General features: G+C 40.2%; 1 protein-coding gene across 1 annotated transcript in view; it reads right to left on the bottom strand.

Annotated features, from left to right (window-relative positions):
• Window positions 1-9270: 9270 nt before the first annotated feature.
• Lama1 (laminin subunit alpha 1) overlaps window positions 9271-26492 on the bottom strand; it is a 160850-nt gene continuing 143628 nt past the window's right edge. Inside the window, exons 55-66 of the mRNA XM_027942923.2 lie at window positions 24620-24734; window positions 24270-24440; window positions 22004-22155; window positions 20494-20679; window positions 18957-19092; window positions 17516-17628; window positions 16509-16698; window positions 15797-15955; window positions 15078-15231; window positions 13879-14012; window positions 10387-10609; window positions 9271-9431 (exon numbers count right to left, since the gene is read on the bottom strand). Of these exons, the coding sequence (XP_027798724.2) occupies window positions 9271-9431; window positions 10387-10609; window positions 13879-14012; window positions 15078-15231; window positions 15797-15955; window positions 16509-16698; window positions 17516-17628; window positions 18957-19092; window positions 20494-20679; window positions 22004-22155; window positions 24270-24440; window positions 24620-24734 (1894 nt within the window). The remainder of the gene's footprint in view (window positions 9432-10386; window positions 10610-13878; window positions 14013-15077; window positions 15232-15796; window positions 15956-16508; window positions 16699-17515; window positions 17629-18956; window positions 19093-20493; window positions 20680-22003; window positions 22156-24269; window positions 24441-24619; window positions 24735-26492) is intronic.

Here is a 26492-nt window from a genome sequence, read left to right on the forward strand (position 1 = left end):
TCCTGCAACATTACTAAATTTGTTTCCCAGTTCTAAAAGTCCTTTGGTGGAATTTCATTTTTTTCTGCCTATAGAATCATATCATCAGCAAACAGGAATAATTTGACTCCATCGCTTCCTATTTGTATGCCTTTTGTTTCTTTTTCTTGCTTAGTTGCTCTGGCTAAAACTTCCAATACTATTTTGAATAAAAGTTATGTCCATTATTGTACACACTTATCTTGTTCCAAGTCTTAAAGGAAATGCTTTCAGCTTTTCCCCATTCAGTATAATGTCGGCTGTGGATTTGTCACATGTAGCCTGTGGTATGTTGGGATGTGATTCTCCTTTATCTCTGTTTGTAGATTGGATAATTTGCACTGTTCTGTCTTCGAGTTTATTGATCCTTTTCTTTTTCATGTCCATTCTCATATTGAGTCCATCTGGTGATTTTTTTTTCACTTCAGATATTGTATTTTAATTTCAACAATTTTCATTTGATTCCTTTATACATTTTTATTTCTCTGTTGAGGATTTCTATTCCTCCATTCACTTAAATATTTTTTCTTATAACATTTTTCTTGTAACCTCATAATGCAGAGAGAAAACTATTTTAAAGTCTTTGATAATTATCTCTGGAGATTGGCATTTGTTGACTTTTCTTCCTCCTTTGATAATTGGTCACTTTGTCCTGGTTGGTTGTATGTTTAGAGATTTTGCTTGCATCCTGGACAATGTAGATGTTATATATTATAGACTGTGGGTCCTGTTGTAAGTCTCAGACTCTAAGTTCTATCCCACCTTCTATGGTTATGTCAATTTAAGTACACATACACAAGCACATATACACATACCTTCACTTTGAGAATTGCTTTAAGAACTAGCAGTAAGCCATTGCTTGCCTGGTCATTTTATCAGCTTGGGGGCTCCCCTGAATTTTACTTACTTCCAATGTAACACCAAATATAAGAGGAAAAATGTTTTTCCATATAGGTTAGTCTTCTAAGAAATCTTTCCTTAATTCACTTTCTTAAAATATTTGTTAAAAATTATTTAGTTATAGGTGGACACAATGTCTTTATTTTACTTTATGTGGTGCTGAGGATGGAACCCAGTGCCTCATGCATGCTAAACAAACACTCTACCTCTGAATCACAATCCCAGCCCTTCTTTAGGTCACTTTTTAATCCCCTAGATTAAGAGTTTCCCATAGCCTTCTTCCAAGTTTGGACATTTTCCCATCAAGACTTAATGAGTTTAGTCTGCCAGATCATTTTCTACTTTTTCTTTGACTTTCTTGTTTATGCTTCTTTTTAAATTCTATGTTCAATTTAACCAGTCCTTGAGGGTACAAAATTACCTTTAAATCACACTGTATTAATCATATTAACTAACTTCCTTTCTAAGATCCTACTCACCTTTCCAGCCTAAAGGCGGAGTCACACATGAAGCCTTTGTATTTATGTGTCTGTTCTTTACTATTTCCTATCTGCTCCCTTTACTGATGTCCTTTCCCTAATTGTTCTCTTCTGACTGCCTATCAGGTATACAACTCAGCAGTTTTTAGTTTTTATCAAAATGTTTACTGTTTTTTTTATTCACATAGACAATCACATTAAGATGAAACACTTGATGCACAGGATGGTTCTGACTAAAACAAACTGGCATAAACTCTACTTTTTTGTAGTTATGAAATTCTTCTGTGAAAACTGAGCCCACAGCTCTCTGTATTCTTACTGGAATTTGTACTTAATAGTTTTAAATTAATCATTATGCAATAAATATGCTGTGAGAAAAACAATATTCTTTTATAATCGTGTTACTCAAGAAGAAAACGATTTTCCTTATATTCTCATTCAAGCACTTGCTTCAGACAGCTGCTATGGGCCCAATTGCTGGGCTCTGAAGGAATCTGAAAGGAACATCAGCTACCCTATGAAAAAATCCTGATAATTTTAACATTTTAGAGTAAATATTAAGCTGAAATTTTTACTGCATTTTTGTGAAAACTCTTAAGCCTACAGAACTTTCTTTGGAAATATTTTTCTAAAGAGGCTTATTCTGCATTTGTCTTATGCTTATTGGATGACTCAGAGGAATTTTGTTTCCTAGGAACTGTTGAAATTTATAGGAAGAACCACAATGACGAAGTATTTTGGGGAAAAAAAGATAAACACTTTCACTCAACAATTACTTACTAATAACCTCCCCTAGGTCCTCGTTATGTTAGCTTTGGGAGGAATGCCAAAGAAATATCCAGCATAATATAGACCTTCAAGGAGATATGAAACAATTAAAGAATCTTTGAGGAGCATATCCAATGTTAGAGGGGAATTAACGATAGTTAAAAACTACTAAGAACCATAGCAGGTCCCTAATCAGAGCCATCATCGCAGCATGCAATTATCTAGAAAGATTTATCAAAGACATTGTAAGTGTGATTTACACAAGAAAATAGAGATATGGGCCACATATACTTGAAATTTATGTGATTTTTTTTTTGAAGTTCTGAAAATTATAATGCTGGAGTTTGAATATGGTTTGTCCCTTCTGAAACTCAGACTGGAATTTGACTGCCATTGTGGTGGTATTAAGAGGTGGGGCCTTTAAGAAGTGATTAGGTCCTTAAGGGAGAGAATATTTTTCTTGAGGAACTAGGTTAATTGTTGAAGTACTGCAGACCTTATCCTAACAATGATTTGTTGTAAAGTGAATTTCACTTCCTCAGCTTTCTCTCCTGCAGACTCTCTTGCCCTTTCACTAGGAAGCCTTCACCTGAGCAGATGCCAACACCATGTGCTTGGATTTTCCAGCCTTCAGAAACATAAACCACATAAACTTCTTTCCTTTATAAATTACCCAATCTTGATATTATAACAACATAAAATGGGGTGTGTGTGTGCCATCTGACAAAAACATTAAGGTTTTAAAATACACCTTCAATATACTACAACTTCAAGGAGAAAATATGATCATCACAAGGTGCTAAGGAGATGTGTGCATCTTCACTTGATCTTTCAGTGAAATCTCAGCTATGAAAATGACCTGTTGCTTCCTACTCAGGCTGTTGACTAACTTCTTTACCTGTGCTGAAGCTTATAAACCCTTTAGGAAGAAGTGATACCGAGGCTGAGAAAATAACAAAGTTTGTAGTTGTGGGAAGGATCCTTCTTGGATGCAGGGCAGAATATTATTGAGGTTCTAAGCAAGTGAGAAAAGCCAGTAGAAGTATGGGAAGAGTGTTGATTATGGGGGAAGAGAAAACAGAAGGCCTTCCCATGAAATTTTACATGACAATCAGCCACTGAAGAGTGTCTCCTACTGGAGATAAAGGTTGTTACAGGTTTTAGATAAGCATTGACATTATAAAAAATCTAATGAGATGTCCTTATTTCTGCATCACTAATTCCCTGATCTTTGAAAAAAACAAGACCTTTAGACAATGAAAGAAGTAATATACAATTTTCAGAACACGAAAGAGGCAAAATGTTGATGCACATACATTTCAGCCACTGAGCCACTGATCTGCCATTTGTAAAACTTCCAGGCAAACCTAGCTGTGCTTAGAAAATGTACATATGCAATTACTGCCTAATGCAAATTTCTTACCACGTTGGTTTTAGTTGTAGTTCTAAAGTCTATCTTAGACCTTAGACCTCAACTATCTCTACGGTGATCTTGCCATGCTATGGAAAGAGCAGTAGGAAAATCAATTATGTATTTATATACATCTAGTTCTCATCTCCAGATCAAAAAATTGCATGTTATATTTTAATTTTTATTGTGCCTCTTTATTATGAAATGTACCATATATAAAAGGTTAATCAATGTAACATATGCCTTATTGAATAAAGAAAGTGAATGACTGTATATGCTTATATGAGATTCAAGGAATTTGTGAATTATAGGCAAAATTAGAAGCTAATTGTGTGTGTGTGTGTGTGTGTGTGTGTGTGTGTGTGTGTGTGTGATGAGAATATTTTTGTTCCTTCCTAGCAAATTTCAGGCACACAATCAAGTATTATAAATATAGTCACCATGCTAGACATCCAGAGTTTATTCATCCTGCATAACTGAAACTTTGTGCCATTTGACCAACATCTTCCATTTCCCCCATCTCCAAGCCCTTGAGCATCCTTGGTTTTCCATACCTTTGCCACATGAAAGAATTGTAATGCACCCTCTAAGGTTTTTTTCCTGGGTGCAAGTACTTGATTCAGGACTTTACAGCTGATAGAAGGAGGAAAATTTGGCTTTCTGTCTTTCTTTTTCTTTTCACTTTCAAATGTATGAGATTGATGATCCACTACCATCCTGCTGATGATGCAGGATAAATGAGAATAATCAACTCAAGTTATGACTTCAGAGAAAATGGAAGAAAAACCGGAAAGATGGAGAAAGAATCAGTTAAAAACTTTTCACATGCCACACAGCAAAGGGCAACTGTGAAACTGGAGGAAATATTCACAGACCATACACCTAATAAATCATTAGTACCCAAAATGTGTAAGAAAGACCTACAACTCTATAGCAACAAAACAACTTAGCTAGAAAATGGACAAAAGACTCAAATAGACATTTCTGAAAAGAATAACTATGATAGACGTTCAATTTTATTCTACTACATATTTATATGTATTTCCAGTTTTCTCAGCACCATTTATTGAAGAGGCTATCTTTTCTCCAATTATGTTTATGGCACCCTTGTCCAGTGTGAGATAACTGTATCTATGTGGCTTTGTCTCTGTGTCTTCTCTTCTGTTCCATTGTTCTTCATGTCTGTTTTGGTGCCATTTTTGTTACTATAGCTCTGTAGTATAATTTAAAGTCTGGTATTGTGATGCCTCCTGTGTGGCTTTTCTCGCTAAGGATTGCTTTGGCTATACTGGACCTCAGTTTTCCAAATGAATTTCATGACTGATTTTTCTAACCAAAGTCAGAATGTTCTCTCTGATATGTGGATGCTAACCACAACAAGGGGGAAGAAGACTAGAAAGTCACTGGATTAGACAAAGATGTATGAAGGGAAGGAAGGGGGTTGGCAATAGGAAAGACAGTAGAATGAATCAGACATAACACTCTTATCCATATATATGAATACATAACCAATGTAACTCCATATTGTATACATCCACAATAATGGGATCATACTTGGAACAAGTTATACTTATTTTATGAATGTATACTATGTCAAAATATTCTCTAAATAAAAGAAAAACTCTCATGGGAAATAAAAAAGAATACATATGAATGGCTAATAAGAGTATGAAAAGATGCTCAAAGATGAAAAGATCACTACTCAGGGAAATACAAATCAAAACTATAGTGAGATGTCATCTCATACCCTTAGGATGGCTGTCATCAAAAACAAGAAAACAAAAAATAATAAGTGACAGCAAGGATCCAGAGAACTGGAACCCTTGTATACTATTCGTGGGATTGGTTGGTCAGCATAGCCGTTATGGAAAACAGCTTGGGGTTTCCTCAAAAAATTAAAAATGCAACTACCATATGATCCAGCAATCCCACTTCTGAGTATATAGTCGCAAGAATTGAAATTAGGATTTTGAAGAGCTATCTGCACTCACATATTCATTACAGCATTAGTCACAATAGTGAAGATACAGAAACAAAGCTGAAAGTTTCATCAACAGTTAAAGAAAATGTGATAATGAATTATTGTCTCGGAAAAGTAAGAAATCCTGCCATCTGGCAGTGTAGATGAACCTGAAGGATACTGTGCTAAGTGATATAAGTCAGTCAAAAAAAGGTCAAATACTGCATGATTACCCTAATACTTGAGATCTAAAATAGTCAAATTCATGGGAATGGAGAATAGAATGATGGTTGCCACGGAGGGGGCAGAAATGGAGAGTTGCTGTTCAACAGGTATAAAGTCCAATTATAAAAGATGAATCAGTTCTAGAGACATACTGTACAACACAGTGCCTGTAGGCAGCAGCAGGGTATTGTGCACATGTTCAGAGGGGGGAGAGAAAGAAGCATGATCCCAGCTACTCAGGAAGCTGAAGCTGGATCAATTGAGCCTGGGAGTTCAAGACCACACTGAGCAAATGGGGTAGACCCTGCTTCTTAAAACAAAACAACAACAAGTCAAACAAAAAATTTAGGAGTTTATATTGCATGTCAAATGTCTTACTATAACACACCAAAAATTACTACATTCAAGAATAAAATTAATTTATGGGTTTGCAGATATAGTCATTGTTCTCCCCTAAGGACTGAATTGAATTTATTATTTTATTAAACATATTTATATCTAAGTTCATAATTAAAGTTATTCTGTAATTGTTTTATATAAAGGTTATGCCAGGTGTTGCAATGAATTGGTTATTTTTTCTTATTTCTGATGTGTAGTAAAGCTTGCCTATAAATCTATTTGGCTATTGAACTTTTGTGCTGGCACATGTGACTGAGGCTTAAATTCCATTAAGGTCAAGGTTATTAGCTTATGTAAGCATTCTCAGAATTTTATTTTTCTTTAAAAATTAATTTTGATAATAGTATTTCTTAAATATAAACTTTTTGAGATTTATGTCATAATCTTTTTTATATATGAGAAAAAATGAGGCTTAAAAATAAACTGGACATACTGTATGGTAGTTCCTCAAAAGATTAAAAATAGATTTACCATATGAGCCAGCAATTCTCTGTATATACCCAGGAAAACTGAGAGCAGTGACTTTGAATAGATATTTGTAGACCCGTGTTCATAGCAGCATTATTTGTAATAGCCAAAAGGTGGAAGCAACCCAATTCCCATCAGGAGATGAATAAACAAAATGTGTGTGTGTGTGTGTGTGTATGTGTATGTGCGCGCCTAATGTTTTTGCTGATTTAAGGATGCTGGTTCATAATGTGGTTGGGGTGCATGGGAGGATCAGATGAACTCCAATGAACTCAAAGGGGATGGAGGGGAAGAGAGGGGACATGGAGGTAGGAAAGACTGTGAATAAAATGGACATTATTATCCTAAGTACATACATGAATACATGAATGGTATGACCCTACTTTGCGTACAACCAGAGATATGAACAATTTGCTCTACATGTGTAATAAGAATTGTAATGCGTTCTGCTGTCATATATAACAATTTTTTTTTAAGAAAAGCATCTTGGGAAAAATCTGGTATTTCCATAAAAGCATCATGCAATCTTCAATGGGTTTTGTTGCATGCCCTCTAAGATGTGGATTTGTTTTTATTTGGAGCAGTGAGGGAAGGGGTATCATAATCTTCTTAGGCCCTTTGGGTCTGCAAAATGAGGTTTATAGATTTGGCATGCAAACACTGGATGCTGTGCAATATTTAGTGTATTTTGACAGTGAACACATTCGTTATTTATCTGGACTCAAATTGAATTGGGTGTTCTGTATCTTGTCTGGAACCCCTATTCTGAGGACTTAATTCAGCCTTACTGACAAGGGTTAGAAAACATGTGTGGACCCACCATGAGAGTCAGGACAGGTGTCCCACCTGAAGCCAGCACATGCTTACGACACAGGGAGAATTTAAACCCAGGTCTCTTACTCCATGAAAGGCCAAAGGGGAGAGAAGTATATTTTCCTTTGAGGGAATCATTTAAGAGAAGGCTTGTGAACAGTTGAAATCATGAGAAGTGCAAACTCTGTTTTAGCTCTATTCATGAAGGGTGGAGGGCAGGGGCTTGAAGTCCAAGGCAACTCTGGATTGGTTGTCTCTGGATTGGTCCTTATCCAAATGGTGGACCACAGTCTAGAATGTTGGAGCCCTCAACTGAGCTAGAGCTGGTTTCCTCAGAATTGTGAGCAGAAAGGCCACTCATGGCACAGTGAGGAGCCCCTGGTGCAGTTGCACTGTTGAGGGGAGGGCTCCTGTCCCCTTCCTGACTCAGCTGTCCCAGGAAGCTGCCGTTAGACAGTGGATCTGTGTTACTTAGACTTCGAGGTGCTATAGAACAATGGGCACTTTCTCAGTTGGCTGCTTTCTCTAAGAAATATCTTCAGGCTAATATTTAACTGGGAAAGGAATTACGAATTTCAAATCCATTTGCCAAGAGACGCAGATGGCCACAAGTGTTCAGGAACATAAACCAGGCACAGAAGAGGGACAGGACCAATCCTACAGTATCCTTATTTATCAAACTGAAATATTTTGTACATACAGATGTGAATCTGTTCTCTTAATTTAGGAAAAATCAGTAGGGCTTCTCATCAAACAAGCATTTGAAAAATAAAACCAGTTCCCTGAAGCATTTGGGATAGCAGCCATCTTAACCCAGTCATGACCCAGAGCCGGGCCAAAATACATCAGGAGAGGTCAAAAGAGACTTCAGGAATTTGAACTTACAGCTGTTTAGTCCATTAAAAGAACATACATATGTGGTTTTTGAATTTTCCTTTTTTGGGGGGGAATACCAGGGATTGAACTCAGGAGGACTTGACCTCTAGGACACATTCCCAGCCCTATTTTGTATTTTATTTAGAGACATGGTGGAGTTGCTTAGTGGAGTTGCTTAGCACCTTGTTTTTACTGAGTGAGGCTGGCTTTGAACTCGCGATCCTCCTGTCTCAGCCTCTTGAGCTGCTGGGATTACAAGCATGTGTTCCTGTGCCCAGCTCCTTATTTCCTTTTTTCAAATTATACACATTCTCAAAAAAAATAGCCAATCAAGGGATTTATTATAAGGGGTGAGAATAAATTTAATAGTAAAGAAGGCGTTACACCATTTTTTCCCCCTGTCCTGAAAAACATGCTGCTAGGTCAGGTTCTGATAGAACCAGGTTATGTCAAAAGGAGGTTATCTTTCCCTTACTTCTGTGATTTCCTGGGCTTCCTATGTTGTAAACAGTTGGTACTCTCTGCTGGAATGTGTCCAATGACATTCCTTGTCTATTGTAGAATTCAGAGTTTAACATTTTCATAAGGAAATAAAAGGAGATCCACACTCTGCTCTACCCTATTACAGTCTCTTGTGATATTTTATTTTTTGAAATCCCAAAACGCAAAACTTAAAAAATACTGTTAAAAAAACCAACAGAATATTCAATGTTGAAAAAGTTTTATTACAAATAATGTTAAAAAAAAGAGTCAATGAGTTCAACTTACATTTTAGACTATTTAATAGAAACATTTGTTGCACATGTGGTTTTAGTTTAACATAAACATGTTTCTCTGGGGAAATCGTTAACCTGAGTTGGAAATGAAATCTGAATAGAAGATATTTGAATTCGGAAAAAATAATTTTCCTCAAAATATTAGTAATGATTCCAATTAAGGATTTTGCTAGAAGCTCAGGACTCAGCCCCTGGACAGGAATGAGGGAAAACTCCTTGTAGGTCGAAAGCTGTGTTGAGGTCATAAGACTGCACCTGTTGGCCTTTAATCAGGGTGAGCTTCCTCAAACACCCCCGGAACGAGGCCCGGCTGCTCAGGCAGTTTTGCTTGACATTAGCTGTTACAGAAAGGCAAAAAGACACATCCTGTTTAATTTTGTGGAATGAGATAGGAACAAAAATAATTTCAAGTGTGTTCTCCATCAAAACCAGAAGGATATTTTTCCACATGTCCCTGGAGTGACGAGCAAAAGTCACAGAAAACTTGTAATATGTAGTAATTTTAAGGCACAGTTGTGAATTTTTTAAATATTTTTTTTTAGTTGTTGATGGGCCTTTATTTTATTCATTTATTTATATGTGGTGCTGAGAATCAAACCCAGTGCCTCACACATGCTAGGAAAGAGCTCTACCACTGAGCCAGAATATCAGCCCCAGTTGTGACTTTTATCATACAACAGATGTTCATTATTTGTAATAATTTCTTGAAACATCTGGAATACATACTTCTAAATCCAAAATCTATGTGAAAGGATGAGTCACAGGTTTGTCTCCTAAGATGATTCCCAACTTTGGGAGTCAGTTAAGGTGACTGACCTTAGTAAAAGCATTCATCTTATTTCACACCAGATCCAATGTTCTCAAGGGCTTACTTAATGATTAATTGGTGTTTAGATTCTGTTTGGGTGGGGGTACTGGGATTGAATACAGTGGTGCTTAACCCCTAAGCCACATTCCTAGCCGTTTTTTTTTTTTTTTTTTTTTTAATTTTGAGACAGTGTCTCTCTAAGTGGCTTTGGGCCTTGCTAAGTTGCTGAGGCTGGCTTTGAACTTGTGATCCTCCTGTCTCAGTCTTCTGAGCCACTGGGATTACAGTTATGTATCACCCTGCCTGGCTTAATTTTTAATTTTAATTTGTCCAGAATATTTTAGGTTAGTATTTGTAATAGCTTTTCTAAAATGGAGAAGATTTTGTCACCAAACCAAAACCTCCTCCATAGCATGCTGAAGTAAGACATCCCCAAGTGACCATGCCCCATCATGTGGCTCCGTAGAGCAGGTTTTCATGCTTACCAGGATAGCCACCAACATAGATGGGATTGTTGGTGTCAGCCGAGGTGGACTGGGTGTGTGGACTTTCAGCACTGACTGTATTCCCATCCACTGTCAGAATGACCCGGTGTTTGCTTTTGTTAGCTTGAAGCGTGTGCCATCTTCCATCGCAGAGTGTCTTGGCAGCTCTGGGCTCGTAAGTGGCTGTTATCCTACCAGCACCGTTGTTGACATGAAACAAGAGCTGAAGAAAAGCAACGTTGTGGTGAGATTTTCCAAGTTTAAGGAACACAGGACATTTGTACAAAAATGCTCTTGGAGAGGATAAAGTCATAGGAGTATGTTCAAAGGAGGACTGACCATGAGAAATAATGGTGTTAAAAAATAGCCTCCTTGAGGACTCACACACTATTCTGTTCCCCAAAAGGGTAAAACAGGACTCATACACTGTCCTGTTCCTCCATGGTAACAAGCTAGAGCCACACTGTGCCCTGGGACTAGTGCCCCACTTTCAGGGCACTAGGGGACATTTTCAGGAATTAACAGGCCTACAGAGGCTGTCAGTTGATAACAGCTATGTGGGAACATTTACTAACTCCCCCTGACAAACTGTAGGTAGATGTTTTACAACAGCGAAAAGCCAACAACAGTAAATCTCAGCTCTGCAAACAATGGAGTTGTTATGGGTTGATTGATGTCCAAAATTCATACACTGAAAGTCTCCCTCCAAATGAGACTATATTTGGAAATGGAGGCTTTAAAGGGTGATTAAGTTAAAATGAGATCACTAAGGTAAGACCTTAAGAAGATACACACAGAGGTAAGACCATGAGAAGACCCAGGGAGAAGACAGACAGCTATAAACTAAGGAGAGAGGACCTCAGAAGCAATCAATCCTACTGGCATCTTGGTCTCACACTTGCAGTCTCCAAAACAATGGGAAAATCAATTTTTGAAGACCAAGCAGACTTGGAAAGGAGGAAAGAATTTGAAGTATATTGCTGCAAGGTTCTTATGCTATCTTTGAAGCCACTCAGTATTACTTCAAGGTAGGCCTCGACAAATTAAAGATGTATTTTATAAACCTTGGGAAACCACTAAGAAAAGTTTTAAAAGAACAATAAGCAATAAGTCAATGACAGAAGTAAAATATACAATGCAATAAACAAGTACATTTTTTGAACCTATTGCACTTCTGATAAGTGTTTTTAGATGCCATATAAAAATGTGCAAATAGATACAAAGTTTTTAAACTTCTTTTAAAGTATAGATAAGGGGAAAAGGTGGCTATAAAGTGTAGGGGTTCTCTGTTTGGGATTGGGGTCTCTAAAAAACTTTGTGATTGTGGCATGTTTGGTGGCTAGGAAGTTTCTGTGCAAAGGTACAGAATTCCTGGCTGCTGGAAACTTCCATAGAAAAGACATGGGATGCCTGGCCGCTGTAGCAATGTTCTTCACCAGGGTTTCGACCTTGATCTTAGGTACATAACTCCTGGGAATAAAGGAATTTGCTTGCTTGATAATTACAATGTTTCACCAAGCTCAGGTGCTCCTGGATCTGCCTGCCTAACAGTAACTTCAGACAATGAACTTTCTTGAGAGCTACACAAAGCTCCTAATATTACATATTGTAACTGTAAACTGTAACTGCAAAATAAGCAATCTCACTGATACTCCAGACAATAATGTAGTTATGGTGCTAATGACCTAACGTAACCTATAGGCATAAATAAATGTGGCCACTTGGAGAAAGGCCCACTCTACCTCCTTCCCTGCCTCTGCACCTTGTCTCGATGTATCACCCTTTATTATTATTATTCCTCACAATAAACTGCAGCATAGAGAGGCAGCAAAAATGATATAGAGGCAGTTTTGTTTTGACACGAAATAAGAGGACAGGGGGAGGTGAAGACAAGGGTTAGAAAGGACTTTCCCAGGCCATCCCCACTCCCACTGTAGGATAGACTAGAGACCAAAATCCCAGTGGAGAGTCAGTTAGGGAACACTAGAAATAGCCAGATAAGTCTGGGGGCAACTAAAACAGGAGAAAATTCCAGCATATTACTCCTTCAACAATATGATTTGGGTACAGTGCAGCAGAAATGGTGGCAGATGCATTTAGGTAGAGAAAGGACATGAGAGACTAACCATCCCTGGTTCCCTGGGGCCTAGGTATGGCCTGGCAGAAATTCCCAGGTTCTCATATGTCCCTGGGGAAAGATGGAAAGTGGCTAAAGGTGAAATGACATCAGTGACTGTGGCAACAGGTATTGGAAGCCTGGTCACCAGGGACGCTGGTCAAGCACTCCAGGAGCAAGGGTAAAATTGAGATCCTAAACCATTCCCCAGTTGAGTGCAGGGAGCACAGTGGCTGCCACCTCAAGACCAGGAGTGTGAGCTACACCTCAACTATTGCCAGGGAGAGAGTCACAGAAAACAGAAGGACCATCCGGCTCCCCTGACCCCCCGCTCCCGGTCCCCCACAGCTTCCTGTGCCCAGAAAGCCCATAGGGGAGAGGAAGGGGAGTGAGCACTGGGAGCAACTCTAAAAGAGGCAGAAGAGATGAGAGTACTGTAAATGGTTGAGTTCATTTTGTTCCCAGCGGGAGGGGAACATGAGAGGCTGAGAGACAAGAGCAGAAGACTTAGGGAAAAATATTTTTAGCATCAAAAAAATCAGATTACAGTACATCTATCCAACCCATGGAATGATACTTTGCTATGAGGCATGAACTGTTAATGCACACAACCTAGAAGAAATCAGGCTAAGAAAGCCAAGGTCAAGGGGATGCATGAATTCCTACATGAATTCATTTATATAGCACTTAATAAATAACAGAGATAGACAACAGATTAGTGGTTGCCAGGGGTCAGGGATGTGGGGCAGTGGCTGTGGCTATGGAGAGGTAGCTACGGGAGCCTTGTGACAGTACAATGAAGTGTCTTGCTTGTGGTGATGGTGATGGTTGTGTGACTCATGTGTGAACCACAAGCCACATACACACACACACACACACACACACACACGTTTACCTGTATAACTGGTATAACCGCACAAGCTCTGTGGCTTGCACGGGTGTTGATGTCGTGGTTTTAATGTGGCCCTACAGTTATGCACCATGCTACCCTTGGGGGCCCTGGGTGAAGGGTGCATAGGGACCTCCCTGTACACTTCATTGCAACTTCATATGAATCTGTAATTATTTCCAAGTGAAAAATTGAAAAACTATTAGAAGGGTCAGGGCATCAGGTTGGCACTTACTTCAGGTAAAGCTCAGGGGGAAGAAAGTTCTTCATGTTGTAGTTGCAGTTATACAATAGTTTAATTTCAAACATACAAAATAAATTATTTTAAAACAGCTTTTTAGGATTATCTGTTTTTAAAAATATTAGTGGAGCCTTTCTTAATTTCATTAATGAAGTGGGTAATGGGAAGTTCGGATCTGTTTGTTTCTCAGCTGCTCTGTCTCTGACCCTGGGAGGCAGGGCGACCCCATCAATATGAAGTACCTACCTTGCCACTGACAATCTCTAGGCCAATGGCATCCACTTTGGCACTGCTGATCCCCAGGAGGACACCATTTTCTGAGGAGGTACGAAACTCGAGTGTGATGTTTAAATCTGACCGGACTCTATAGCCTTCTTTGACTGAAAAACACAAGGACAGTACTGAGTCAGGGTTGAGTTCTGTGGGGCCTCGCCTGGCTCAGGCTAAGAGGTGCAGACAGGGCTGGCTGTGCATCTGGCCTGCTGACTTAGGGTCAGGATCTGGCTCCAGCTCCTCCTCGGTATCCAGCTTCTTCCCCACCAGCAAGTCACTCTCACCCAACCCTTTGGGATTGCGCTTTCTCATCTATAAGAGGAAATACTGCTTTTAAAGAAGACTCGCAGTCAGCTGTGACAAGTCAGAACAGAGCTCAAGCAGGCAATCCTTCATCCACAGCATGGGAGCATGTGGCACTGTCCCCTATGGACACATCTTTCTGTGGCAGTCTTTCCCATATGCTGTTGGGGCTTGAGTCCTGTATCCTTTCTTCATTATATTTCCAGGCTCTATCCTTAGTACCAGGTCTATCATCATTGACTGAGTACATGAGACTCTAAACTAGGATTTATAAAAGTGCAGATTGAATTGAATGATTAAAAAAAAAATAAGAAACCAAACCAGGAATATTAGCAATTACAGGCAGTGTCACCATGCTGGAGGCTGAAGGAAAAATGGGAGCACATCTTGTTACCAGTGCCTGGCAGTCAGGGTCCCAGGTGAGCTGAAATCATGGAGGGGCTCCTGAGCCTCGGAGGTGACAGGAAGCACTAAGTGAAGTTATACTCCCTTCCCCCTCCCTATCCAAACTCCTGCTACAACCCCTGGGCACTGAGGATCTAGATACTTCATGTAGCTGATTTTTAATTCAAAGGCCTTTATTAACTCGGGACAATAAATGTGCTTTATGGCTACTTGGTGAGAGTATGGGGAAGCCAGTACCCGCTGTCTGCCCTCTGTCAGGAGTCCAGTCCCGTTAGGCCATCTGCAGCACACAAGACCTGAGGAGGCTTTTACATGAACAGGTGAGACATCAGAAATACCCAGGAACACTGAAGTAAATATGGTCTTCCTGGGCCCTGCCCAGCTGGGTCCTCTCTTGGATCCTTGTCATCTTAGAATATACATCAATCCCTAAGATTTCTTTTGAGACTGTTGATAATACATACCAAGAGCTGCATATCCACTTCCATCAAAGAAAGTTCCTTCTTGGGCCACAGTATAGCACCTGCCTACTGCAAAGGCAGACACTGGGCTGTCCTTGTCCAGCTGTTTGCTGTTAACTGATACCTCACCAATGCAGGCAGGAATGCTGTGGGTGATCTAAACCAAAGGATATGGGAGAGCAAGGATTATAATAAGGCTAGGACAAATTGTTCTGGTACTTCCTTAAATTCATTTCAATAAAACCCATTATAATATTGTCTTTTGGTTTTTAAAACTTAATTACCATAATACTTCACATGAACATTTAACTTAAAGCTGCCATTGGAGTATCTTTGCTAATAATGCAGTGAAAACATTTTCTATTATTTTAGTGAAATATTGTGCAAATCAAGAATGCTGGGTACACTACGTGCAAATACAAATTCGCTGGGTTTTCCTGAGTTATTTTGGGACTAAGTGGCTGTGGAAAGTGAAATGTTCTTAACTAACAAGAGGAAAAGCTGGGTTGGGCTTAAGAGGAATCTGCAATACAAGATCTATGAACGTGATTGAAAAGGTCTGCACCTTGCAGGTGAGTGCCAGGTTCAAACAAGATGATTTAAAGATGATTTAAACTTGAGCTTGTTAAGAATTACATTCTCCTACAAAATTATGTTGTCCTACAAAATAAACAAAACCATAACAAAGGTAACATGGACCTCACGCAGAGAATGTTGCTTACATTTCCAATGTTCCTGGCCCTGTACTGGGAGGGAAGGCCTCCCAGGTACAGCATCCCCTCCACGTCCAGTGTGGTTCCATCTCCCACCATGGTCACCATGGGGGATTCTTGGCCATCAACCGTCATGACGCCTTTTCTTTTAAAGTACTCTGTCTTGACCTACAGCAGAATGAAAACATCCATAATTTTTAAGCAACCTGAGAAACCTTCAACAGATACATGTTTGAAATATATATTCCTTATAGCTGTAATAGCTTGAAAAAAAAAAACCCTAATGGATGGCTTGGATTTTGCAGTTGTTGTTGAGAACAGGCTAAACCTGGCAGAAGATGGGAAGCAGACTGTATATCAGAGAGTGTTACAGAAGCCTGGGTTATTAGAAATAAAATGCCCTGATGGGTGGCTTGGTCTCTACCCCACAGGTGGGCTTTCTTTACTTCTCATGAAGTCGAGAACATTGTTGTACCTCCCGTCCATCCTGCTGATGCTTGCTGAGCATCCATTAGGTGTTGGGTACCGAGCAAGGCTCTGGGGCTGTTTCAGGAAGCAGAAAAAGAGCCCTACCTCCAAGGAGCTTCCATTCTCTGGGGGACATATCAGACACAAGGCAAGCTAGAGAATAGCAGCATTTCCTCCAGGGAAAAGGAGTGAGCACCAGAGATCAATGGAAGAAAGCTCAGAACAGGTAGCCATGAGCCTCCCTAGAACATACCGTGTGCCACTTGCCATCACTGAGCAGCGTGGGGTGAGAGACCTTGGTTCGGCCTTTGCCAAGGTCAAACATGAAATGGAGATAGCCCCCGTGGAGCTGGAGTGTGGCATAGTCCACTTGGTTCTGATGAGCCATGTAGTAAATCAGACCACTGGAGGCAAATGTCCGGATAGTTAGCTGAACCAAGAGCCTGGAGGAGAACAAGAGCTCAGCATCAGAAAGACAGAGGCTGTTCTTAAAAGTTTTAAAATCACCTTGAGGGGAGAACCCAATCATTGTTTTGGCATCCATACTTAACATCTCAAGAGTGAGAGGCATTTGCTCCTTTATCCACTTGTGCATCCATTCATTTAATTGATAGTTACTGATCCCTGTCTGCTAGGAACTGTTCTAGGAGGAAGCAGTAACAAGGGGGAGGCTCCTTCTGTCATGAAATTAATGCCAGAAACGTATGAGAGTCCTAACCAGGTCACAGAGAGGCTGACTGGGGACTGTGTTGGGCAGTTAGGAGGAAGCTCTGACAAGATGGCATTTCAGTTGAGATCTGAATGACAAAAAGGAGCAAGACCTGTCACAGCTAGGTAGGAAAATCTTTGATCTGTTTTTAAAAAATACAGTGTGCTTTAAAATAAGGGGTTTGATATGGTCGACAGTCCAGAATTTCCACCTGGGGCAGGCTGGGAGCTGGAGCTACTGCAAGAGGACTAGAAGGTTATACCCGGGCAGGTCTCCTTCAAAAGGACACATGTCACCACGTCTCCCTGATCCACCTGAAAGTGAGACATCTCAGAGGGTCTTTAGAATAAGACCTAGCCTGGTGCAGTGGTGCACACCTGCAGCTTGGGAGGCTGAGGCAGGAGGATTGAGAGTTCAAAGCCAGCCTCAACAACTTAGCAAGGTCCTAAGCAATTCAGTGAGTCCCTGTCTCTAAATAAAATATAAAAAATGGCAGGGATATGGCTCAGTATTCCTGGTATCAAAAAAAAAAAAAAAAGAACACTACTTACCTCCTTCTGACAGCTGACTGATTAAAAGGCAACATCAAGTGGCTGCTTTGTGAGAGGCCAAACTGGTAAGCACCAGGCACGTAACCTGGAGCAATGTCCACTGCACACTGTTCCTGCAAGAGACACAGAAGGACACTCAGCCACAGCTGCTAGGATATTAACACAGATGTATTCTTTCAGGGAAAAAAAAAATCTCTGAGAAGATATTGCACCCAAATAGGAGCAAGCACCAGCGTGTCTGCACAGGTTTAAATCTTTAGTTGAAATAACACTTGACAGCCCCTTTCTCTGAGCATGTGATTAGAACCTCTTTCATCTTCATCCACCCAAGTTCACTGGCCTTTATAGTGACACTCGAGTCCCTCCAATCATCTTCATCAAGCCCAGGGGGCAAAGGCCTTGCTGTCCCTCTTTAGTCTCTATGGATGACCCTGAAGGTGACTGTGGCCAGCACAGTTCCGGGAGAGGACTTATGGGGCCTTGAGTTTAAATAGTGGGGTTAGAAGGACTCCTAGAACTGGGGTGCCCAGGGAGGGTGCCTGGACAGGTACTGGCTGCCTCACAGTGCTTCATCTTAACCCCAAATCAAGAGAAGCCCAGTATGTCAGTTTTGCATCTTGGGATTGGCAGGTATAACCAAGAATACTGCCCTGAACTCTAACGGGCCCTGCTTAGAAGGTACTGCATTTTGGATAACTGGGTCATCTTCTAAATTATTAAAGTACATCTTGCCAACCAAAGAAATAGAGAAATCAGGAAGGGAGAAAGTGAAAAGAACAACAACTGGCTTTTCCCCAATGAATCAAGTCTCTGTTTTTTTCCTTAAGCAACAATGATGTATACAGTGGCTTATATTAAGTACTTATTTTCCCGTTTCCCCAACTACATCTAAAGTGATATCGAGTCATTATAGAAATGCTGCCCAAAGAACTTGCTATCTATGTCAGCCCAGTCAGGTTGCCTGCGCCTTCTGACCTGCAGCCAAAAACACGGGTGGTGTCACCTCTAGGTTGGCTCAGAGCACCCTTCTCCACCTGTTCTCTGTTCTGCTGTTTTTTTAAAAAGTTTTAAAATCACCTCGAGGGGAGAACCCAATCACAGGAAGGATGATCCCTGGGAGTCACTTTCCCAGGCTCCTTTGACAAATGGCTTCCAGATGTTCTGCCATTGAGAGGCGCTGCCTGGAGACTACAAGGCAGACAGAGGAGACGCTGGAGCATTTTCCCCTCCCTACCATCTTCAGGTGCCCTCCCTTAGGCTCAGTTCCCACCAGGTGTCCCAAGCTCCTGGGGGCTGGGGACGACCTCCTCCTCTTGCTTCATGGTTCCAGTTCCAGCTTTCCCAACATCTTTATGACCGAGTCCCATCTTTATTTCCCCTGGCGTGTGCTCTCTCTGACTGGACCTGGCTGATACTATTAAAAAAAAAAAATCACTCTTACAGGATGTGGTAGAGTTGAGGGCTCTGGCAGGAACTCACTGTCCTCTCCATGAAGGGCCAGCTTGGGCCTTTCTGAAAGCAAGCAGGTGTCCAAGTCTGCTTGTTCATGGCCAACTGCACGGGTGAAATCCAAAAGTCTACATACAAACAAGAAATGGTCAAAATTAAGATACTACAGACCAAAACAGGAACCCCCGTCAATTGATTACTGTGCAATTAAACCATTAATATATTTCTCACAGAGTAACCACACTGACCATCCTTCACAGTGATGAATCATTGACACGGACCATCTTATACATCGTCTTGTTTCTTTCTTCTGCTTGAAGTGAGGATCTACCCCCTACCCCATTCCCACCTTGGAGACCTGTTCATTCCTGAGCATCCCTCAATTCAGTCACCTCCTCCTGCAGTCTTGGCTGGGATGCCTCAGGACAAAGTTCTGTCTCTGGGTCCCACAGTGCTGCACAGTGGCCTCCACTAAACACTGACTCCTCGTTTGAAGGTTTCCCTTGCCAGGTGGTCATGAGCTACATTTGTCACGTGTCCCTTTACTCTGCAGCTCTAGCAGCGTGTTCTGTGTCTGCCTGGATCCCTCTGGAACTGCTCCAGGACATGGCCATGAAACACAGAGAAATGCTTCTGTCCTATCAAGTCCACAACCTGGTGGCTTTCAGGAGCATGGCAATGCCTGATGAATGAGTCAATGAATGAGCAGCCACTGAGTGAGTAATGTTCTAACTGTAAAAACTACAGAACCAAGGCTCTGAGACTGTAACTGGGAGAAGCCAATGTGGTGTTTTACTCTTACCAATTCCAGGGACTCCTAAGAGTTAACTCTCCGGGTGATAACATTGTGACTATGAAAGATCCCAGTCCTTTCACACAAGGCAAGGTAGAGGCTCAACCAGGTCAGAGTCCTGTCTCCTGATGCTCAGTGTGCTCAGTTTCTGTTCTAATCAGCAGCAGACCAAGGTAGAGAGCAAGTGAGAAGGAACTACTCATGGGCACATGCTAATTCTTTTCTTCACCACAAGCTCCACATAGGGAATGAAGACTCCCAGTTCTTAATTACATAAAATTGTGTAGGGGGAGACATCAATAATCTGAAGCTATAGTAGCTCTGTTGTAAAAGGCTCCTTCAAAGCAGTGCAATCAATACAAGAAATTTGCATCACAAAATCTCTGTTCTTTCAAATTCACAGTGAAAATTTATGTTAACCTTAGCTAACCTTATGTTAACCTCGACAAACTCATGGGGCTAATGTTCAATGACTTTTTAATGAACTATGTATGATCACATCTGTCCATCATTCTAATCCAATAAAATCCATTTTGGAGGAGGATGTTTGTGATAGAACAACAGGGTTCATTTGTTATTAAGAACTTGCAGTATTCTAGGCAATCTCAAAGAGCAAAATTAGATTCAAGCTCAGAGTCTCAGTTTTCCAGCATGGGATGGGCAGATACAACAAAGAAAAGTGTCCTAAGCTCAAACATGGGACCTGCTTTAGAAGGTACTGCCCAGTTATACTTACTCCATGTTAAAGATCAGGTTTTTAATACAGCCCTGGAATGATTTCCTCATTTTGAGCATCGGTATCTCCTCATCCTCAGGAATCCCTCCTATGTATAGGTTGGATATGTTTATTGTCTTGCTCTCTGCCAGAGCACTCAATTTCAATTCTACAGGACTGGTCTCATCCAACTGGACAGTGATAATTCTAAAAGAACAAAGGAGAAAATAAAATGATTCAAACTTAATAAAATCTGGCTCCATTTAAATGTATAATTCCAGCAAGCTCTTCCCAAATAATAAATTTCCTCCGAAATAAATTGTAATACAATATTGTGTGCTAAAAAAGGTGAATCTTGAAAATTAAAGCTTACAATTCTCCAGAAATGAATGAAATGCTATTAAATACTGAATTTGATTGCTTTTTAGTGAATACTTACTTTTTTTTTTTAACTTTTCTATCTATGATAAAAATGTTTTTTTTTTTCACTTGCTTTATGTTTTTTATTTTGCTTTTTTTTAAAGTTTTTATTGTTGGTTGTTCAAAAACATTACATAGTTCTTGACATATCATATTTCACACTTTGATTCAAGTGGGTTATGAACTCCCATTTTTACCCCATATACAGATTGCAGAATCACATCAGTTACACATCCATTGATTTACATATTGCCATACTAGTGTCTGTTGTGTTCTGCTGCCTTTCTTATCCTCTACTATCCCCCCTCCCCTCCCCTCCCCTCTTCTCTCTCTGCCCCCTCTACTGACATTCATTTGTCCCCCTTGTATTATTTTTCCCTTTCCCCTCACTTCCTCTTGTATGTACTTTTGTATAACTCTGAGGGTCTCCTTCCATTTCCATGCAATTTCCCTTCTCTCTCCCTTTCCCTCCCACCTCTCATCCCTGTTTAATGTTAATCTTCTTCTCATGCTCTTCGACCCTACTCTGTTCTTAGTTACTCTCCTTATATCAAAGAAGACATTTGGCATTTGTTTTTTAGGGATTGGCTAGCTTCACTTAGCATAATCTGCTCTAATGCCATCCATTTCCCTGTAAATTCTATGATTTTGTCATTTTTTAATGCAGAGTAATACTCCATTGTGTATAAATGCCACATTTTTTTTATCCATTCATCTATTGAAGGGCATCAAACCCATGGTCTTCCATTCTGCGGGAATTACCCAGGAATGTTGATATAATACTATTACTCAATAGTAATGACACAGTCTACTAATACTATATTTCCTGCTGCAGAATTAATCCAATGTAAAAGTTTATATTGGGCCTCAGTCAAGGGCAAGGTGAAGGTTGATCATATATGAATATTCCACAAGTATCTCACTGAAAAGCAAATGAAACTGATTCCAAGGAAGTATTCAAGCAAGTTTCTAGAATTATTCTAAAGTGATAAAAAATTATGATTGTTAACAATGATGTAATATTAATTATCTCATTGATTGAACTGCACAGGGTCCCCTAACAACATAGCTTTTATCCTCCTGAAGCAAATGCCTTGCCGTGCTACAGTACCTCCGATTCCTAACCAAGGAGATGGAATGCTCTTGGCCGTCGCCATAGGTGCCCGTGGGAGCATGCAAGAGAGCCTTCCTTAAGCTGGTTCCATCCCCAGAACTCACATGTACTTCAATGTGGCCTTCAACCAGCATGATGGAAAAGAAGGGCTGGGGAGATGGCAAACAAAAGGCATTACTAGAATACATACCCATACAAAATGCATTACTAGAAAATTAACATTTTCATCTTACGCAGATAATGTAGGAATAGCAATAGCAAACAAACAATTTCCCAAGAATCTCACCATCTTTCACAACTACTTTAAAGTTTTTATATTACTCTCTAATCCTAGTTAATATAATTTATACTCAGCATTATGCTATCATCACTAACCATGTCAAAGATTTATTTTCACATAACCTCAGACTTGGTATTTATTGCTACATAATGTACAAACAAGTTGAGATATTATGATTTGTATTTTTAGTAATGAAACTTTTAAGCCATTGCTAATTTTTTATTATCATACATGGGAACATTTAATTAAGATCTTTTTTTTTTGCCTTCTAATATTTCTACAAGTGACATTAAGAAGTTGAAGGGTTTGAAAATGTTTAAAATTCTTTTGCTGCATTGAAAAGAGGTGTAACAATTTGTGAAGCCATCAGCAGAACTGGAATGTGAGCATTTAAGTGTACTTTACTAGCACTACAGGATGCCATTTCTTTATGTAAGAAAACTTTGAATTGCAAGTAACCCTATGAAGATCAGTGGAGAAAAAGAAGAGTTTGGCAGTTCCTCAAAGAGTAAAACACAGAATTACTGCATGACCTGAAATTCCACTCATGAGTATAGACCTAGAAGAAATGAAAACAGGAACTTAAACAATTATATGTATAAGTTCACGGTAGTATTATTCATAACAGCCAAAGAGCAGAAATAACCCAATGTTCATCAATGAACTAAGTGATGAACAGTGGGGTATACACACAGAGAAATGCTATTCAGCTGTAAACAAGAGTGGAGAAACCTTGAAAACACACTAAGTAAAAACACAAAAGATCTCATCATGTGTGATTTTATTTGCATAAAATATCCAGAACAGGTAGAGTCCATCCATAGAGAAAGAGAGAAGACCAGTGGTTGTCTGGGGTGGGTGAGATGAGAAGTACCTCCTAACTTACCAAAGGTGATGGAAATATCTGGAACTAGACAGAGGAGGTGGTTTCCCTAACACTGTCAATGCACTCAGTTGTAGTGAATTTGTTCACTTGAAAATAGTTAGTTTTAGCTTATATTAACTTTACCTCCATTAAAAAATATTGATTGGTGAAGTCCACACACCAATCTCAAGTCATCATCAGTCCTTCATTCAGTGGCTCATACCATGTTTGGGGTCTGCAGACTTGTGTTCCAGTCCTGGCTCTGACACCTAACAGCTTTGGTTAGGTTAATTAGGCTTTCTAAACTTTTTCTTTTTTTGTACCAGGGATTGAACCCAGGGGCACTTGACCATTAAGCCGCATCCCCAGCCCTATTTTGTATTTTATTTAGAGACAGGGTCTCACTGAGTTGCTTAGTGCCTTGCTTTTGCTGAGGCTGGCTTAGAACACTTGATCTTCCTGCCTCAGCCTCCCGAGCCACTGGGATTACAGGTGTGCGCTACTTAAACTAATTTACTCAGTAAAATAGAAGGAAATAGCATCTACCTTGCACAGTAGAGCAGGTGTGTGGGTTCGAATTCATTAAGATGACATATTAATATTCTTAATGTCTCTTCCAATTAGATGCCACACAAGTTTGAGCAGAAGATAGGGTAAAATATCTCCTATGCTCTTGAAAAGGAATAAAAATATGGAAAACCATCATCCCCTCCCACTGCTAGTCCCTGTGTTCATCACAAGCCACATTCCTCTTTCTGTCCCCTAAAGATAATTTTGATCCAAATAGAATGTAAGTACTTTCTGTTTTAGCCTTAGAATGAAGAGTAACAACCACAACATATGGAAGAAAACTTGGTACGTGCCATCTGGAGTAGCTTTAATTAGAGGTAGGCAGCAAATACCTTTTTTCTCAGTTACTAGACATGGAAGATGGATTATGCAATACACGAAATCACCGATTCCTAAGAGAGAGATGTTCAGTGGTTGTAACTTTCACTTATTGAGAGTGAATATGTGTAAAGAACTGGGATCTAGCTATAATACATGTTTATGAGTCAGAAATTTTCTATTAGATGTTTCCAGAAGTCATGTCCTTCCTAAGCACCGAGGCTACTCACCACATGTGCCTGACGTCGATTCTGCTTCTCTGCATCCCTGCCAAGGGCAGCCAGGATGATGCCACTGTTGTTCTGGGTGGCAAATGTGGCCAGCAATTCTGATTCTGGTGACAAAGACGTGGGTGGCAACTCCACATAGCCGCCTCTCAGGAAGCTAACACTCTGGATAGGCTGGTCACAGAGGGGAAAGAACACAGTAAGTTCCCACGTGCAGGCTGAGGGTTCTGCCCACTTCCGTCCCATCTCTTTTCTATCCAGCCGATGGGCTGAGATCTAGTTACATCAGCATGTTGATAAACCAAGGACCATTTATAGAAATGCATTCCAATACGGATGAAAATGTTTCCCACCTCCAACCTACAGCCTTTTCTCACTCCATAGGAATTTCTGAGCAAATCAAAGGTTGATCTGGATATTTCCAGGTTCCTGATACAGCCCATATAGCTTTTGCTGGTGATACCTTTCCTAGAGGGAAGGACAAAAGAACAAATGCAATGAAGTTAGGTTTTATAATTCCATTTTTGAAAGGCAGAATAGAAAATGGGCCTACGTACATAGAAAACCTGTTCCAGACATCACGGCAGAAGTGTGTAGGCCTTCCTATAAGAACCAACACCTCCTAAGGACTGGAGCAAGGATTGAATTTAGTCAGTTTGGCTACATGGTGGCTACCTACGTAAAGAAATATGTTCACTATTTTAAGGGAAACCCTTGTAGCCATTACAATTTAAACATACTCATTAATACACAGGCAGGTTTTTTTTTTTAAATTTTGTTTGTTGTTTTTAGATATTCATGACAGTTGAGTGTATTTTGATATATTTTACATACATGGAGTAACTTATTTAAGAAAGGTCAAGCACCATCATGAGGAAGTTATAGCACAGAGATGGCAAACCAGTCTCTACACAGAGTAGAACCCGGGGGCAAGTGTAGGTAAAGTGACTTCCTAGGATCTGATGGTGAGAGAAGTCACTGGCTACTGTCTTTATTTCATATTCAGGAACTTTGTCCCAAAGAAAATAACTACATTTGGAAAAGTTTGGGGATTATCCAAATCCTTATTAATTAGCCTCCAAGTCAAACCATATGTATCATAACAGAAGTTGCCATACTCCTGGTTAGGGTCAGGCTCTCCTTTCCAAAATATGAGGACCCCTGAATATCTCTGAGCGTACTCTTGGGCGTTAGCTAATCGCATAAGAGTCTGCAGTAACATGCTTTCCATGTTTCCCCTCATTGTTTTTCTCCATGGTGAGCAACCAGCTGTGGATCGTTTAGCAACAACATGATTTGGGTGAATACTTCAAGCCTTGTGGGTCTCAGTTTCTTCCCATGTAAATGAAGAAGCTGGTCTTGATGATCCCAAGTCCTTTCTACCATGAACATTTGTGATTTGGGCTTCTGTCCTTTTCTCCAGTGTCTACACTATGTGACATATAGGCAGAGTGCAAATGAACTATGACACAGCTGTGGCTATAGAAATATGCCCCTGTACCCCAGTCTCACAATGGCAGGGAATGAGATCTAGGATCGGATCAGGAGACGGGCTTCTAGTCCTGGCTCTGTCTTGATGGGGAGCTGAGACATGGCAAGGGACTGACTTCCCTAAAGTTTAGATGTATTCATTTTGAAGACCCCGTGACTGTGGTTCCAAAATATCCTCTTTGGAACTTTCAGAGATTTCTTGCATAGGGAAGGAGGAAGTGAAGACGTGGATCTGGGCCACTTAGCCATTATAATTGGAATGGCTATATTGCTGTGTGTCAGGTTCTGTGAAAGAACTTGACCTACAAGATAGGCACTGCAGTTTGAATCTTATATTACCTCTACTGGCTGGAAGTTGAAGGCAGGGTCACCAGCCTGTTGCACTACTGTGAAGTGGCAGAACCTTTAAGAGGTAAGGCCTAATGGAAGGCACTTAGGTGATTAAGGGTGTGCTCCTGCAGAGGACATTGGGACCCCAGCCATTTCTCTTTCCTTTGCCTCCCAGCTTCCATGAGGTGAGCATCTTTGTTCCACTATGTGTTTCCTGCTAAGATGCCTTGCTTCACCAGAAATCCAAAAGCAATAGCCTAACCAATCATGGACTAAAGCCTCTAAAACTGTAAGCCAAAATAAATCTTTCCTCCTTTAAAGTCAATTATCTCAGTTATTTTGTCACAGCTATGGAAAGCTGACTAACACAACAGGGTACAAGGCATAATAGGGCTAGGAATGTAG

This window comes from Marmota flaviventris, chromosome 16 (genome assembly GCF_047511675.1).
Source record: "Marmota flaviventris isolate mMarFla1 chromosome 16, mMarFla1.hap1, whole genome shotgun sequence".
Lineage (NCBI taxonomy): Eukaryota > Metazoa > Chordata > Mammalia > Rodentia > Sciuridae > Marmota > Marmota flaviventris.